The sequence below is a fragment of the Phacochoerus africanus genome, chromosome 6, assembly GCF_016906955.1.
Source record: "Phacochoerus africanus isolate WHEZ1 chromosome 6, ROS_Pafr_v1, whole genome shotgun sequence".
Taxonomy (NCBI): domain Eukaryota; kingdom Metazoa; phylum Chordata; class Mammalia; order Artiodactyla; family Suidae; genus Phacochoerus; species Phacochoerus africanus.
In genome coordinates this window covers 93,737,654-93,752,924 of record NC_062549.1, presented here as the reverse complement: position 1 = coordinate 93,752,924, position 15,271 = coordinate 93,737,654, and the positions used below count along the sequence as shown (strand labels likewise).

The following is a 15,271-nucleotide window of genomic DNA, read 5'->3' as shown; positions in this document are numbered from 1 at the left end:
GGAAAATGGATGATGAATTCCTCCCCCTTTCCTTTCTAGATTCAAACCCCACAATTGCTAAGACCCTTGCCAGTCCTTAAAACTATGACATCTTGGTCAAGAGGCTTCCGAGTTACTCCTTTTTCTCCTATGGGAAACCAACGGTACAGAAGATACACCTTAGCTGACCAAGGAAGGCCCTCCTCTTCCTCCAGGAAACAGCAGATGCTAGATGCAGGCTCCTCAGGCCTGTAGCCTGTAGGAAAACTGCTGCCAGCAGCTGCAACAAGAATATGATGTACCACATTGCTCATTCAGTACATGCCACACACTGTCCTAAGTGCTCACAAGTGTCTTCTCCTTTAACCCTCACAGCAGATGAATATGCCCTTTTACAGAAGAGGGGAAAGGACGCAAAGATGCAGTGGGTTGCCTCCCAGGTCACACAACTTGTTAGTGAAACTGTGATTCAAACCTAGGCAGAGGAGTTTCCCGTCGTGGCACAGCGGAAACGAATCCGACTAGGAACCAGGAGGTTGTAGCCTCGATCTCTGGCCTCGCTCAGTGGGTTAAGGATCTGGCGTTGCCACGAGCTGTGGTGTAGGTGGCAGACGTGGCTCAGATCTGGTGTTGCTGTGGCCGTGGTGTAGGCCAGCAGCTGCAGCTGCAATTAGACATCCCTAGACTGGGAACCTCCATATGCCTCGGGTGCGGCCCTAAAAAGACAAAAGACAAAAAACAAACAAACAAAAAAACCCACCTAGGGAGTGAGTACCTTCTAGAATGCTGTGCCATTCTACACCCCCAGTTAAGCCATTGCTTACCAAGAGTTGGCTGTGTCTGATACCAAAAGTGTTATTTCTGGTTGTGTTATTGTAATTTGTAATTTAATTAAACGTGCTATAACTTGATGAAATGAGTGTGAAAACAAGCCGTCCCTATGAAAACTAAGTTGCATCCTTAGAAGTTGTGAGGCAGGTGTCACTTTAAAACTGCTGTTGAATTAGACATGAGCAAAGAGACCATTACAAGTTGGGGGGAAATCATAAAAGTCCAGATAAATTTTGCACTCAGATTGCTTCAAATATACCATTCATTTTTTTGCCCACCTTAAGGAAGTAAACTGCAAATTGCAGGTGCTATGTAAGTTGTGAAATTTATGCAAGAAAGAAGATGGACAGCTACAATCTTTGGCCCCATCTTCAAACACAAGACCCTGGTCACACTTTGTCAGGCAAATGGACGTATCTTTTTTTTTTTCTTTTTCACAGCCGCACTTGCGGCATATGGAAGTTTCCAGACCAGGGGTCAAATTGGAGCTGCAGCTGCCGGCCTACGCCACAGCCACTGCAACACCAAATCCCAGCAGCATCTCTGCTCTTTGCTCCAGCTTGTGGCAACTCTGGATTCTTAACCCACTGAGTGAGGCCAGGGATCAAGCCCACATCCTTAAGGAGACAACATCAGGTCCTTAACCCACCGAGCTACAGCGGGAACTCCAAGAATGTATCTCTTGTTGTGTGTGTTTTTTTTTTTTCCTTTTATTTACTTGTCTTTTGTCTTTTTTAGGGCTGGACCCATGGCCTATGGAGGTTCCCAAGCTAGGGATCTAATCCGAGTTGTTGCTGCTGGCCTATGTCAGAGCCACAGCAACGCCAGATCCCGAGCTGCGTCTGTAACCTACACCACAGCTCACGGCAACGTAGGACCCTTAACCCACTGAGCCAGGCCAGGGATCAAACCTGGAACCTCATGGGTCCTAGTTGGATTTGTTTCTGCTGCACTATGACAGGAACTCCTTTTTTGTTTTGTTTTAAATTGAAATAAAATAATCCATTCCTGGCCATGTCAGATAAGAGGGCTTTGAATTATTTCACGGTGAGATTTTGAGAATTCATTAAAATATTTGTAGAGGACCACCTATGTTCCAGGCATAGAACTATGTACTGGGGACACAGCTGTTAATCTTCCTTATCTAAATGGAGGTTATTATCATTCAAGATGTTCTGATTAGGATGCAGGTTCACTAACTGTTACAAAAGCCAATATAACCGCCTTTATTTTTTTAATTAAAAAAAATTTTTTTTTGTCTTTTTGCCATTTCTTGGGCCGCTTCTGCGGCATATGGAGGTTCCCAGGCTAGGGGTCCAATCGGAGCTGCAGCCACCAGCCTACACCAGAGCCACAGCAACGCAGGATCCGAGCTGCATCTGCGACCTACACCACAGCTCACGGCAATGTCACATCGTTAACCCACTGAGCAAGGGCAGGGATCGAACCCGCAACCTCATGGTTCCCAGTCAGATTCGTTAACCACTGCACCACGATGGGAACTCCCTATTTTTTAGTTTTTTATTAAAAAAAATTTTTTTTTGGCTTTTTAGGGCTGAAGATGCAGCATATAGAAGTTCCCAGGGTAGGGGTGCAGCTGCCAGCCTATGCCACAGCCACAGCAATGCCAGATCCAAGCCACGTGTGCTACATACACAACAGCTCATGGCAAAGCTGGATCCTTAACCCACTGAACAAGGCCAGGAATCAAACCCATATCCTCATGGTTACTCCCGAACCACAAAGGGAACTCCCTAACAGTGCCTTTAAATAGAGAAGGAAGAAAGGAGAATGGATTTTGAGGAACAGATAGCATTGTCTGCCACACAAGAATACTGCCACTGGGTCAGACCAACCCAATATCAACCGTCACTGGCTCTACCATTTCATAGCTGTATTATCTTAGGAAAATCACTTGATTTCTCTCTGCTACTCAATTTCTCACCCATAACATGAGGATAAAAACACATCATCGGGAGTTCCCGTCGTGGCGCAGTGGTTAACGAATCCGACTAGGAACCATGAGGTTGCGGGTTCGGTCCCTGCCCTTGCTCAGTGGGTTAAGGATCCGGCATTGCCGTGAGCTGTGGTGCAGGTTGCAGACGTGGCTCGGATCCCGAGTTGCTGTGGCTCTGGCGTAGGCTGGTGGCTGCAGCTCCAATTTGACCCCTATCCTGGGAACCTCCATATGCCATGGGAGCGGCCCAAGAAATGGCAAAAAGACAAAAAAAAAAATCATCGGATTGACAGGATTAGATAATATATGTAAAAAGCAACTGGAACTCAGCAGGTGCTCTATCTATATGTTCTTCTGAAATTGGTTTTGAAGGCATTTCCCAAAGAAAACTCCAAAAGTCTGAAAGGTAGCAAGGTGGACTAGGTCTTGGGCACTGCTTTCCTGAGAACAGCCCTCATTTGGTTGTTTCATAAATTCTGGGTGTGTGGGGGGAATATGTTTTGTATTATTATTATTATCATTACTATTTTGTCTTTTTAGGGCCACACCCACAGCATATGGAGGTTCCCAGGTTAGGGTTCTAATTGGAGCTGTAGCCGCCTACACCACAGCCACAGCAACGCAGGATCCGAGCTGCATCTGCGACCTACACCACAGCTCACAGCAACGCCAGATCCTTAACCCACTGAAGGAGGCCAGGGATCGAACCGCAGCCTCATGGTTCCTGGTCAGATTAGTTTCTGCTGCGCCACAGAACTGCTTGTGTCATTATTTTAAAGTTACATCTCATCAAAATGAAGTCAGCGGTTGACAACCCTTTAATGACATAGTTCTGCATCTGGTGAGGCATTTCAGTCTAGAACAATGCTTTAGACAGCAGACTCTAGGTCAAGCTACTTGGATCCTAGCTCCACTGACAGCTGTCGCTGTATCATTGGACATGTCATTCAACATTTCTGAACCTCATCTGTAAAATGGGGATAAACCAGAGTTGTTGTGAAGATAAAATGAGATGATTCATGTCAGCACTTGGCACATATAAATATTTAAAATGTTCTATCAAAAAAACATGCTTCACATTGTATTGTAGAAATGAATCTTCAGAATCACCGATTTTATTTTCTCAAATAGGCCTGCAAGGGGTCTTGACTTGACTAATGCATAAAAGAGAAGCTACTTAGCTACTGGTGAAGTTATAAATCTAAGTTAATGAGGTCTTGGATAAGATTATCCAATTGTAGTATCAACTCTACATTTCAATTCAGATGAGTAAACTCAATTTCCAACCACAAACACAGTCTAACAAAAACAATTTTCCACTATAATCTCAGTCTGACAAATTCAATTTCCTACAACAAATATGTGAAACAAACATAGCTGGAGGTTTGTTTTACAAGGGTACATCCCACAGGTGATGATAAACCTCTTTTAATTAAAAAGGAGACTATCAGAGGAGTAGTTAAAGCAGGAGGGGTTCTTGCCTCTCTCTGAGAACTAAGCAGGAATACGATTCATTATACAGAAAAAAATAAACTAGCATGAAAACAGGACTTTCATTTCACCTGGATAATTATCTTTATCTTAGTGCCTTAATGGTAACTGGTTTGTTATTCCCTAAACTTCTCCCCTAACCAGGCAGAAGTGTTTGCATTTTTAAAAACTCTTGGGTTAGGAGTTCCTGTTGTGGCTCAGTGGTTAACGAATCCGATTAGGAATCATGAAGCTGCAGGTTCGATCCCTGGCCTTGCTCAGTGGGTTAAGGATCTGGCGTTGCTGTGAGCTGTGGTGTAGGTCGCAGATGGGGCTCGGATCTGGCGTTGGCTGTGGTGTAGGCCGGCGGCTACAGCTTCGATTAGACCCCTAGCCTGGGAACTTCCATATGCCGCGGGAGGGGCCCTAGAAAAGGCAAAAAAAACAAAAAAACAAAACTCTTGGGTTAAAAGTTTAGTCTTCTCTGATTTTTTCTTGAAATATTATCGTGACCTGGCGTCTACAGTTTCAATTACTTTTTTAACCATGGCATACTTGACTTAATTAAGGTTTATACTTTTCTATTTCCACAGCTTTTATCTCGATGAAGAAGGGTAAGTATTACGTATGATTAGGGAAGTAGAACGTGCTATCCTGGTAAAAAGAGAAAGGGGAAGCTAAACTAGTGGGCATACGGGTCCTAAGTCCCATGAAAAGCAGTGTAAATAAGAGCATTAATTTATTGAGCCCTGTGTACGAGGGGCGCTGTCGACGGCTTTGCATGGATTACCACCCCATGAAGTATGTACTCATATCCTCATTTTATAGGACACTGAAACCAGGAGAGCCAGGTTCACTCAGCTAGTCGGTGGTAGGACAAGAACCGGGGCTAACTGCTCTGCCATACAGCTTCCTGGAAAAGCTACAAAAATATGAAAAATTATTACCAAAGGGCGGTTGGGAGCAAAGCACTTCCGGTTATCACTGAGGCAATACGTAAATGTTCCCGCGGAGGGCTGGGATCCAGACTGGAAAAGAAAGCGCACGGACACAGGCAGACACCCGTGGGGCGGGTGCGTAAGGCAACCAGCCGCGGAGGAGCGAGCGCGGCGGATCCCAGGACCGCTTTCGGCAGAAGCACTTGCGGCCCCGGCCCCTCGGGGGCGGGGCAGAGTGCTGCGCAGGCGCCGGGCAGGCCGGGGCGGGTCGGAGGCGCGCGCCCTGCGAGCTGAATGTCTGGTCTGCGGGCGCTGCTCGGGCTCGGGCTGCTGGTTGCGGGCTCGCGCCTGCCGCGCGTCAGAGTCCAGGCCGGCGCCTGTCGCGCGCGACCCACCTGGTGGGGGCCGCAGCGGCTGATCTCGGGTGGCCGCGGGGACGTAGAAGGCATGGCGAGCTCAGCGGTGAAGTACCTCAGGTAGGCAAAGTTCCAGGGCGGGCGGGGGCACGCGGGGCGCAGGACCGGGGTGCAGGCCCTCCCTCCCGGGGGGCGGGACCTGGGGCGGCCGCGCAGCCGGCCCGGCGCAGCACATGAGGGGTGGGACCTCAGGCGTTGCGCTTCCTCAGCCAGGAGGAGGCTCAGGCTGTGGACCAGGAGCTGTTTAACGATTACCAGTTCAGCGTGGACCAACTAATGGAGCTGGCCGGGCTGAGCTGTGCTACAGCCATTGCCAAGGTCAGTGGCAAGTCATTGTGCAAGCCCCCTGGCCTAGGCACAGCGAAGTGGGAGGGACAGCCCGGCCAAGCCTGAGCTGTCGCTTCCCAAATGCCCCTCTGAATCCCCTTTGACTCTGCCTTCAGGCCTATCCTCCCACGTCCTTGTCCAGGAGCCCCCCTACTGTCCTAGTCATTTGTGGCCCCGGGAATAACGGAGGAGATGGCCTGGTCTGTGCTCGACACCTCAAACTCTTTGTGAGTATTCGCAGAAGGGCCGTGGGGAAAAGAGCATGAGATTTCTAGGATCTGGACTTGAATTTCAACCCTTTCCTTTCCTCATAGGGCTACCAACCAACCATCTATTACCCTAAAAGGCCTAACAAGCCACTCTTCACTGCACTGGTAACCCAGTGCCAGAAAATGGACATCCCTTTCCTTGATGAAATGCCCTCAGAGGTAGGTGGCTCCAGTTCAGTGCTTTCTCCTCCTCAATAACCACTGCCTGTGTCCTCTTTCCTCACCTTCCCAAGCTGAGCTCACTTGCTATCTTCCTCTCTAGAGGATTAACTCTTAAGAGGGCAGGGATAGTGCCTGACACAGAAGGTGCCCAAAGTATGGTGGGGTTTTTTTTGTTTTTTAGGGCCACATCTGTGGCATATGGAGATTCCTAGACGAGGGGTCAAATTGGAACTACAGCTGCCGGCCTACACCACAGCCACAGCCACGCCAGATCCAAGCCACATCTGCGACCTACACCACAGCTCAGGGCGACACTAGACCCTTAACCCACTGAGTGAGGCCAGGGATCGAACCTTCATCCCCATGGATCCTAGTCAGATTTCTTTCCCGTGCACCACAACGGGAACTCCCCCAAAGTATGCTCTTTGAATAGACGTGGTTAAAAGTCTTCTCCAAAAGGTGTGCTCCAGGAGTTCCTAGCACCACTTTCTGTAAAGCTTCCTTTCCCCTTTATCTCCTGGGTCACTCCTTTCACTCTGTAGCCAGTTCCTCTTCCCCTAGCAAGCAGTAAACACATTATCTGCCCCTCTTAGGAGCTGAAGTGCCTGCTTCATCCTAAACCCTTTCTTCAGATGCCTGGATTTAGGAGTGGGAAACTTTAGAACTTCTTTTTAAAATTTCTTAGCACATTTTATAGATGAAGAGACTGAGATACAGAGAAGGAAAGTGGTTTGTTCAAAGGATCACAGCAGAGCTGAGACCAGAACCTGTCCTTCTTGACTCCCAGGCTTAGGTAACCCTGTGCTGTAGATCCTCCCAATGGCAGGCCAGCAGGCACTCAGAACAGAAATGGTGATGGGACTGAGCTTGGCTTCAATCAGTGATAGTTGCACTTGACTTTAAGCTTCAGAATGCCGTATGAATGAGATAAAATTATGTTTGTGCCTCTGTGAATGATCTGTGGGTACAGAGGACAGCCCTCCCCTGTCAAGGGTTCTTTGTGCAGCTGCTGACTCTGACATCCTTTCCTTTTTTCCCGCTCTGCCACAGCCCACGCTGATCGATGAACTGTATGAGCTGGTGGTGGATGCCATCTTTGGCTTCAGCTTCAAGGGTGAAGTTCGGGAGCCATTCCGCAGCATCCTGAGTGTCCTGAATGGACTCACTGTGCCCATTGCCAGCATCGACATTCCCTCAGGTGCTGGATCCAAGGAGGTGGGGGGGGATGGGAACCCTGCCCTGGCTTGAGGTAGAGACCTAGGGGTTCTGATTCTTGACCCAAGGCTCAGACAAAGTCTAAAATGAGTCTAGAGGCACAGAACACAGGTTTATGGACCCCAAAGGAGGGCTGGAAACCAGAGTTCAGGAGTGCCTTTGACATGTTGACTGTAAGAGACCAGAACCCAGCCATGTAAGTTCCTCGGGGAGACCCAGGAGGCTTCCTGCTCCTTTGGGACTAGGGTAGAGCAAGGTTTGGAAAGGGACGAGACATCTGATCGCTTCTGCTCTTCCTGAATACCACCTTCTTTTCAGGATGGGATGTAGAGAGAGGAAACTCTGGAGGGATCCAGCCGGACTTGCTCATCTCCCTGACAGCACCCAAAAAGTCTGCAGCCCAGTTTACTGGTCGCTACCACTACCTGGGGGGTCGTTTTGTGCCACCTGCTCTGGAAAAGAAGTACCAGCTGAACCTGCCACCCTATCCTGACACTGAGTGTGTCTACCGCCTGCAGTGAGGGAAGCGGGGCGGGCATTCTTTGCAATAAAGACTTAGTGCCTCTGTGCCCCAGAACTGTGGCATCCTGGGAGCTCTTCTGACAATACGGGTTAATGGAGAGCAGAAGCAGCAACAGTGGAGATGCGGTGCCGTCTCTCTGGGGGACAGACCATGCAAGAGGGGTTGCTATGGCATTTGGGGGCAATGAAAATTGGCTTTCAGATGATGAAAAAGGTCCCCGTGAGCCGTGCTGTCCTTTACACATGCGTGGTTCTTATCTATTAGGGATGCAGACGGGGAGCAAGATGAGGTTCGCTGAACTTTCTCCTCCTGCTCAACAGTGTAGCAAGACTACGGGAAGTCTGCAGAAGAGATTTCTGTAGAGGCCTGCAAGAAAACTGATTTGTATCCAGGACCTTCCCAGGTTAGGAATGGAGACGCCAGCTGGGACTTACATAGAAGCTAAGAGCCCAAGGTGATGTTTATTCAACCACTTGGTATAGTGTTAGAAACTAGCAACCTAGGAGCTGAATCTGTATGTTCTCCTTAGCCTTCACAGTGTTTAAAAATCAGTACATTTGCTATAAGTCTACATTTTCAGCTTCTTTTTGCAAAGATGCCCCTTCAGGGGGCATCTGTGTTCCTGTTCCCAGAGCCCCCAGCATCCCTGTCCCTTAGCTGCCTGGCTCCTGCAGCCAGTTGAGTCCATGACATCTGGGTTACAAGCTGTAGGGGAGCTGTGGCTGCTCCTTCAACTCAGACATGGCACAACCGCTCTCGTCTCAGTGGACAGCTGTTCAGAGCCGTTTCCTCCTTGGGAGGGACTCCTCACGGAAAGGATGCAGAAGACCCGTGCCAACTCAGGCCTCCGAGGCTTCCACTCCTGAAACGAAATCACTCAAACCCCGCCTTGACGTGGCCTTCAGTCTCTCTTCTTCTGTTTCTTCTTTTTGGCTCTCCGGTCAATGCTGACTCTGGGTCCTTCCTCCTCTGGTTGCTGCTGCCTCTTCTTACTTCTGCCGCCTGAGCCAGTACATGCCCCACTCTCTGCTGCCCTAGTCCTGCCATCTGCCTCACCTCCTTCATCCCCCACATCCAAGACACCCTCCTCTTCCTCTTGATGCTGCTGTCTCTTCTTCTTGCTCCTCTTGCTTTTCCGATCACTGCAGGCTCTGCTTTCTTTTTTTCTGGTCCCACCATCTTCAACAGCCTCCTCAGCTCCTTCAGCCTCTGTGTTCAGGTCTTCTTCCTCATGCTGCCGCCTCTTCCTGCCCCTGCTGCCTCGGTCCGTGTCCTCCTCTGTCCTGACACCTTCTCCTCCTTTATCTAAGGCCTCCACCTTCTCCTCTTCATAGTGCCGCCTCTTCTTCTTCCTTTTCCTGAGGGACTGATCAGTCTGTTCCCTGGTCTTTAACTCCCCAAGCCCACTTGGTCCTGTGGCCTCGTCTTCCTCACTCCCTACAGCTGCTGCCTCCATTTCATCTGTGACCTTTGCTTCTTGATGCCATCTTTTCTTCTTTTTGCTTTTCCTGGTGCTCTGGTCGGTGCGTTCTGGGTGCTCTTCTGCGCTCCGTTCAGTGGCAGCCTCTTCCTCCTCTTTCTGCTTCCTCTTCTTTTTCTTTTTTTTGGGGGGCTTGCTCTCAGTCTGCAGCTGAGAGGTCCCAGGGTCCTGGCCTTTGAGACGAGCCAGGAACGCCTGCTCCTGAGCCTCCAACCGAGCCAGCTTAGCCTTCATGGTGATCCCATGACGGGCAGCCCTGAAATAGATGGGGCCCAAGGCAGGGGGGTTATCAGGGGAAATAGGCCTCATCCTTGAGACTGCAGGGCAAGCTGGTAAAGGAGGAGCCGCCCATCCTCAGGCAACTTCAGAGACGAGCAGAAAGTAGGAATCATTTCCCCTGGGGGAAAAGAGTGGCAAAGGCCATCCTCAAGAGTGGGCTTGTGACAGGGAGAAAAGAAGGGAGCCCGAGAAGCTAAGCACTACTTACTTGTGTGCTGTTCGCCCCTCACAGGCTTGGAGCAGCATCTCATCGGTCAGACTGTTGGGGAGAGGTGGGAATCAGGAATTGCAGACAGAGTTGGGGGAAAGGCTTGACCTCTCCTCCCCTCTAAAACATTCCTTCAGGACTGAGTTCCTGTTTGGGACCAGCACTCTTCTAATTGTGGGGGCTACAAAGATCAGTACCGCACAGTTCCACCCCCAAGAAGCCCAGCCCGCCATTACACTTGGTCCTTTCTTTGGAGATTTGAAGGCGTCTCCTCCCACATGCCCCTTGCACTAAAAAGGAGTCTCACATCTTTGGAGGCTTGGGCTCCTGGCTGTTGTCATCACCGCAGCTTTCCAAATCCTTGTCTGGCTTCTCCCCACTTGAAGTCAGTGTGGCCGTCTAGAAGGAGGGATCATGGGGGTGGACAAGGCCCACTTGACACCACTGCCATCCCTCTTCCCTCCTGGACCACTGCCCCCCTCACCCCCAGAATAGCCATAGGCACAAATATGTCAGCCCCCAAACATCGCTCCTTGCAGACCCACAGAGAGATGTGCCAAACTGCATACTTCACCTTGGGCGGGAGATGGGCTATAACTGGGGGTGGGGGTGGGGGTGGGGGGCAGTCCTGGACCCCCTGGCTCACAGCCAACTAGTGGGCAGAACAAGGAGAAGGGAGGAAGAAGTGCCGTGGGGGGTCAGGTCTTCACAGTGCCTGCTATGGTCAACCAACAGTGCTAGTAACTGATAATAAAGACGGCACTTTTCACATCCCCTCTCCCCTGCACCTGTGCACAATACTTTAACTAGGTTAAGAACCTACTGTGGGCTTAGAGGCTGGGGACGGAGAGTGGAGTAAGAATGAGGAGGGTCCAGCCCAGATGGAATCTACGTGGTGAGGGGGAGAATACGTGGAACAAAGGCAGTTATGATGAGAGTGTTTTCTGTGCTAGAGGAGGGGTCACCTACTCAGGCTTCAGGGTTTGGGGGATGGTTTCTACAAGTAGCTGAGCTCTGGAAGATAAGAACCAGCAGATAAAGGGGCAAAATCTAGGCAGAGGGAATAGCAATGTGCAAAAAACTTGAAGGTGAAAGAGCATGGTACCTTCAAAAGATTCAGATTCCGTCTGGCTAAAGTGTAGAGGTCCTGACAAGTGGCGAGAGACAGGCTAGGGGAGAAGGCTTGAAGGGCCCTATGAGCTGGTCAGAGGCCTCAGGAATGTCATCCCAGGTCAGTCAAGGAGGAGCCAGTGACACCATGAAATGTGTGTTTTGCAGCGAACGCTCTGGATGCTTTGTGGAGGATGAACTGATTGGGCGGGGAGTGAGACTAGCATGGGAAATCTGCTTCTGTGTGAGGCTGTGAAAGAACCTGGGCAGATGATGAACCCGGGTAGAAGATGGCCTAGAGATGAATGGGAGAGATTTTCCAGGTAACATGTAGAGCCCTTAGCATGTAAACATCAGCTCCCTTCTATGCGCATGCTAGGAAAGGGAGTCTGAACGCCAGGGGTCTGGCCTGTCTGCCACAGCCAGCCAGCTATGGGCTCTACGCAAACCACTTTCCTCCCTTTCGGCCACATCTGCAACATAAGGACGATGGGTCAGATCAGATACTCTCTCAGGTCTCCCCAGGCTTTCAGGTCCTTTGAATTAGACATCCCCTCCCTGCCCTGCTCTGCCCCTCCTGACTGTCCCCACATCCCAGTCCCTGCTGCTGCCCCTCAGCAGATGGTAGGGATCCATGCAACCTGAGGATTTCAATTCTTGCTGAGGGTCTGGGCCATCTAGGTAAGTGACAGCAAGGCTGGTCACAGGATCTCACTGTCAGGACAGTCTTGAGAATAGGTAGTGCATTCGAGGCAAACTGTTCTGGCCCCGGGGAGACCAGGAAGGAAAAAAGAATGGGGCCTCTCACTCCCACCTCTGATACCTTCACAAACTTTTGATACAGCAGGTTGGGCTTGGGCTGATTATGACGGGTGGTCTCCTTAGCCAGGCGCCTGATCTGGACTCCATCCTGTGGGGAAGTACCTGTGAGCAGGTGACGGGCCATGTCTCCCTCACCCCCATGCGTCCCAGGCCCCCATCTATTAGAGCTCATACCCGTCCTGTTTCCACTACCAAGCTGGCTGCCGTCTTGTTGAAGAGCTCATTCCACCAGTGGTTTGTGAACTCCTTGGCAGGGTCGTGTCCCACCTGCCGGAGGACGAAGTATGAATGAACCCAGGACGTGTTATTCCCGTCCCTCCCCTGGCCTCAAGGCCCCCCTCTCCCATCTGCACTGACCTCCCCCAGCCAGCCCAGGCTTACCCCATGAGTGTCCTGCTTCAGTGTCACCCTGAGGGCCTGGGTGATGCCATTCTCCTTCCGGCCCAGGCCTTTGCCTACGGAAGACAGTGAATGATTTGAACACCCCAAGCCCTCACGAGGCACCCCCAGCACATGGCGGATCCTTGCCATCCACACACCTGGCACTAGGAAAGCCCCCATGCTCTCAGAAGCCCTCCCAGTTTCATTCTTTCCAGCACCTCTCCGTGCAGCCCTCCTGTCTTCCAGCCTGAACTATCCTTCCTTCATAATTCTTTCAGGAGAGAGGTCATGTTTCTTCCTCCCCCTCCCAGTCCTCCCACTTCTTTCTCCCATTCTTTCCTTTTCTGGAAAAGCCAGCAACTTTCTTCCACAAATTTCCCTTTAAACTAACTTTTCCTCCTGCAGTTGAAAGGACTACATAGGGTTAATCCAGAAGGATCCCTCTTCCCCGGGCAGAGGCTTGGGGGGACATGGAAGGGGCCTGTGGGGATCACCTTGAGTCCATCCATGCTTTAGCAGCTGCTCCTCAGCAAACTTCATCCCACGACTCTTGACCTCTGGGGTGACACTCATGTTGAGAAAAGAGTCACTGTCCTCAGGCCCTCACCAGAGAAGAGGAGTTCACAGTCATCCCTTTAAGAGGAAAGGAAAAAGTGCTCAAATCCTGCAAAAAATCCATCCTGACTCCTCTTATAAGAATTCTTTCCTGCAGAGTTTCCATTGCGATGCAGCAGAAACAAATCCGACTAGGGACCATGAGGTTGCAGGTTTGATCCCTGGCCTCGCTCAGTGGGTTAAGGATCTGGCATTGCCATGACCTGTGGTGTATGGGTGCAGACGCAGCTTGGATGCTGCGTTGCTGTGGCTGTGCTGTAGGCCGGCAATTGTAGCTCCGATTAGACCGCTAACCTGGGAACCTCCACATGCCGTGGGTGCAGCCCTGAAAAAAAAAATTCTTCCTGGAAGCAGAAACAGAGGAAGGAGGCCTGGTCCTTGAATGCTCCCTGTCTGACCACAGAGAGGTTAATATCATCATGTTGAAAATCAAGGAGGATTAGTATTAATAACAACACCTAAATTTATGGAGATCTCACTACATGCCAGGCTGTGCTAGGGCTTTTTTTTTTTTTGTCTTTTTAGGTCCGCACTCTTGGCAGAAGACTCTGGCCTGACACAGTGGATTAAGGATCTGGCTTGCCACAGCTGTGACATAGGTTGCAGTTGCAGCCCAGATTCTGTTCCTGGCCCAGGGAACTTCCATATGCCACAGTTGTGGCTGAAAAAGGAAAACAAAAACAAGAAACAAAAACTAAAGACTATCACTGCTGACCTGAGTCACTTAAATGAAGTTGTGTTAAGATCATTTATTACAAGCACTGCAGACCATTTTTAAAGCCGATTAATGGCACTACTGGAGTAATCCTCTAGCCTCCCCAAGTGACAACTCCAAAGGCCAAAACTTTCATTTGTGTTTAAGGAGGTCTAGGAAGTATCCTAGTTTGGGGGGGGGGGGAAATCAGACACATCATTAAGTCACTCCTCCCAAATATTCCATATTAGGCCTAAGAATGATGACCAGTCTGGTTAGATAGGAAGAGGAGCAAATTTAGGATGACTCACATGTCTGTTCATATTTCTACTGTGAAGGATGGTTACCTGAAAACCTAAATGAGATCTTGAGAGTCCCAACAGAAAAACAGAGTGAAGAAATGGCCCTATCTTGCTTCTTGATACTGCAAGAGAATTCAAGTTCAAACACTGAGGTCTTTAAGGCCACCTCGAGGCTCTGCCTCTTCTCAAGTTATTTCCATCAGGCCACAGATTCAACAACAACTAACATTTCATTCATTCAATGCCAGCCTGTTGCAAATTGCTTCACACACATTACCTCATTTCAACAACCCTATGAGGAGGCATTTTTACCTTCATTTCCAAATGAGGAAAAGGCATTGAGACGTTTCATTACTTGTCCAAATGAAACAGCTGGCAAGTAGCAGATTTAAGATCTCAGGCATCCCAGAACTGACATTCTTAATCACTAGGGTCCTCAGTCTGACAGCCATTAGTGCTTTACACTGTAGGACTTACCACAGCCTGTCCCTCTTCACAGTAATTCGAAACTATATGCCCTGGTTTTACTCCCCAACCCCGGTGCTTCTAATGCAGCTTCGAGAACGGAGAATGCGTTCCGTCGTTATTCGCTGAACTGAATGACACAGGTGGAAACTGCCTTAACAGAATGGATAACTGTGGACAAAAGCAACTAGATCCCAGGCTCTGCGCCGCAGTCTTTGTGAAGGCAGCGACTGCACGTTCAGGAACTGTTTTCTCTCCAGTTAACCTGAGTTTTCTCGAGAAGTGGCCCAGGTCCACAATTTTTAGAGCAGATCCAAACAGCCAGCTACCGTTTCCCTAGACCTCCTTCCTCTTGAGATCTAAATTCTAGCCCTCCTACCGCTGTTTCGCTTTGGTGAAACTACTTTCCTGCTCTCACATTTGCTTCTGAGCCCGGGCTCCGACAGCCACCGTCTGGGGGACTGCAGCTCCTTACCGTCATTTGCAAGCTCCTCTCCGCAAAAACACGTGTCAGCGACATCTTGCGCGCCGCCATCTCCCCGGAAGTGCGTTTCAGTCCTTCTAGGCGGTGGAAACCATAGAGATGCTCGCGGGAAGCCAAGTCTCCGTGGTCCCCAGGAAAGTACTTTTGCGTGGCCCACGTGCTTGTATGGTTGTCATAGAAACTCAGCCCCATAGCGCGCCCAGTTCTAGAGATTTGGGAGGTGTCCTGCTTCTTCCTTGCAGGCCCTGAGCGGCCACGGGACTTCAGCCCTAACCGGCTCTCTTGGGATCCTGATCCTTCCGTCTGACACCGTCTCGTCCCAGACACAAATAGGAGGAAGGAAA

General features: G+C 50.0%; 2 protein-coding genes across 3 annotated transcripts; one reads left to right on the top strand and one right to left on the bottom strand.

Moving 5' to 3' along the window:
* Positions 1-5,413: 5,413 nt before the first annotated feature.
* NAXE (NAD(P)HX epimerase) lies at positions 5,414-8,141 on the top strand. The gene is made up of 6 exons (XM_047784299.1): positions 5,414-5,651; positions 5,801-5,909; positions 6,035-6,145; positions 6,233-6,346; positions 7,400-7,547; positions 7,883-8,141. The coding sequence occupies exons 1-6, from the start codon at positions 5,470-5,472 to the stop codon at positions 8,083-8,085; spliced, it is 867 nt and encodes a 288-aa protein (XP_047640255.1). The 5' UTR covers positions 5,414-5,469; the 3' UTR covers positions 8,086-8,141.
* Positions 8,142-8,529: 388 nt separating this feature from the next.
* LOC125129524 (G patch domain-containing protein 4) lies at positions 8,530-15,000 on the bottom strand. 2 transcript variants are annotated; one of them, XM_047784297.1, is made up of 8 exons: positions 14,919-15,000; positions 12,862-13,000; positions 12,368-12,441; positions 12,161-12,253; positions 11,988-12,074; positions 10,362-10,453; positions 10,055-10,105; positions 8,530-9,823 (listed from the first exon to the last, which is right to left on the bottom strand). In XM_047784297.1, exons 2-8 carry the CDS (start codon positions 12,938-12,940, stop codon positions 8,989-8,991), a joined length of 1,311 nt encoding a protein of 436 aa, XP_047640253.1. In that variant the 5' UTR covers positions 12,941-13,000; positions 14,919-15,000; the 3' UTR covers positions 8,530-8,988. The 2 variants fall into 2 exon arrangements, with proteins under 2 accessions (XP_047640253.1, XP_047640254.1); XM_047784298.1 differs by lacking the exon at positions 11,988-12,074.
* Positions 15,001-15,271: the final 271 nt, after the last annotated feature.

Bases quoted from the DNA above. Each gene is read 5' to 3' on its own strand.
- NAXE (XM_047784299.1), top strand. From the start codon at position 5,470: ATGTCTGGTCTGCGGGCGCTGCTCGGGCTCGGGCTGCTGGTTGCGGGC. The intron at 6,146-6,232 runs GTGAGTATTCGC...CTTTCCTCATAG, and splicing joins CTCGACACCTCAAACTCTTT to GGCTACCAACCAACCATCTA. The intron at 6,347-7,399 runs GTAGGTGGCTCC...GCTCTGCCACAG, and splicing joins TTGATGAAATGCCCTCAGAG to CCCACGCTGATCGATGAACT.
- LOC125129524 (XM_047784297.1), bottom strand. From the start codon at position 12,940: ATGAGTGTCACCCCAGAGGTCAAGAGTCGTGGGATGAAGTTTGCTGAG. The intron at 12,254-12,367 runs GTAAGCCTGGGC...GTCCTCCGGCAG, and splicing joins TGAAGCAGGACACTCATGGG to GTGGGACACGACCCTGCCAA. The intron at 9,824-10,054 runs GTAAGTAGTGCT...CATCTATTTCAG, and splicing joins GAGGGGCGAACAGCACACAA to GGCTGCCCGTCATGGGATCA.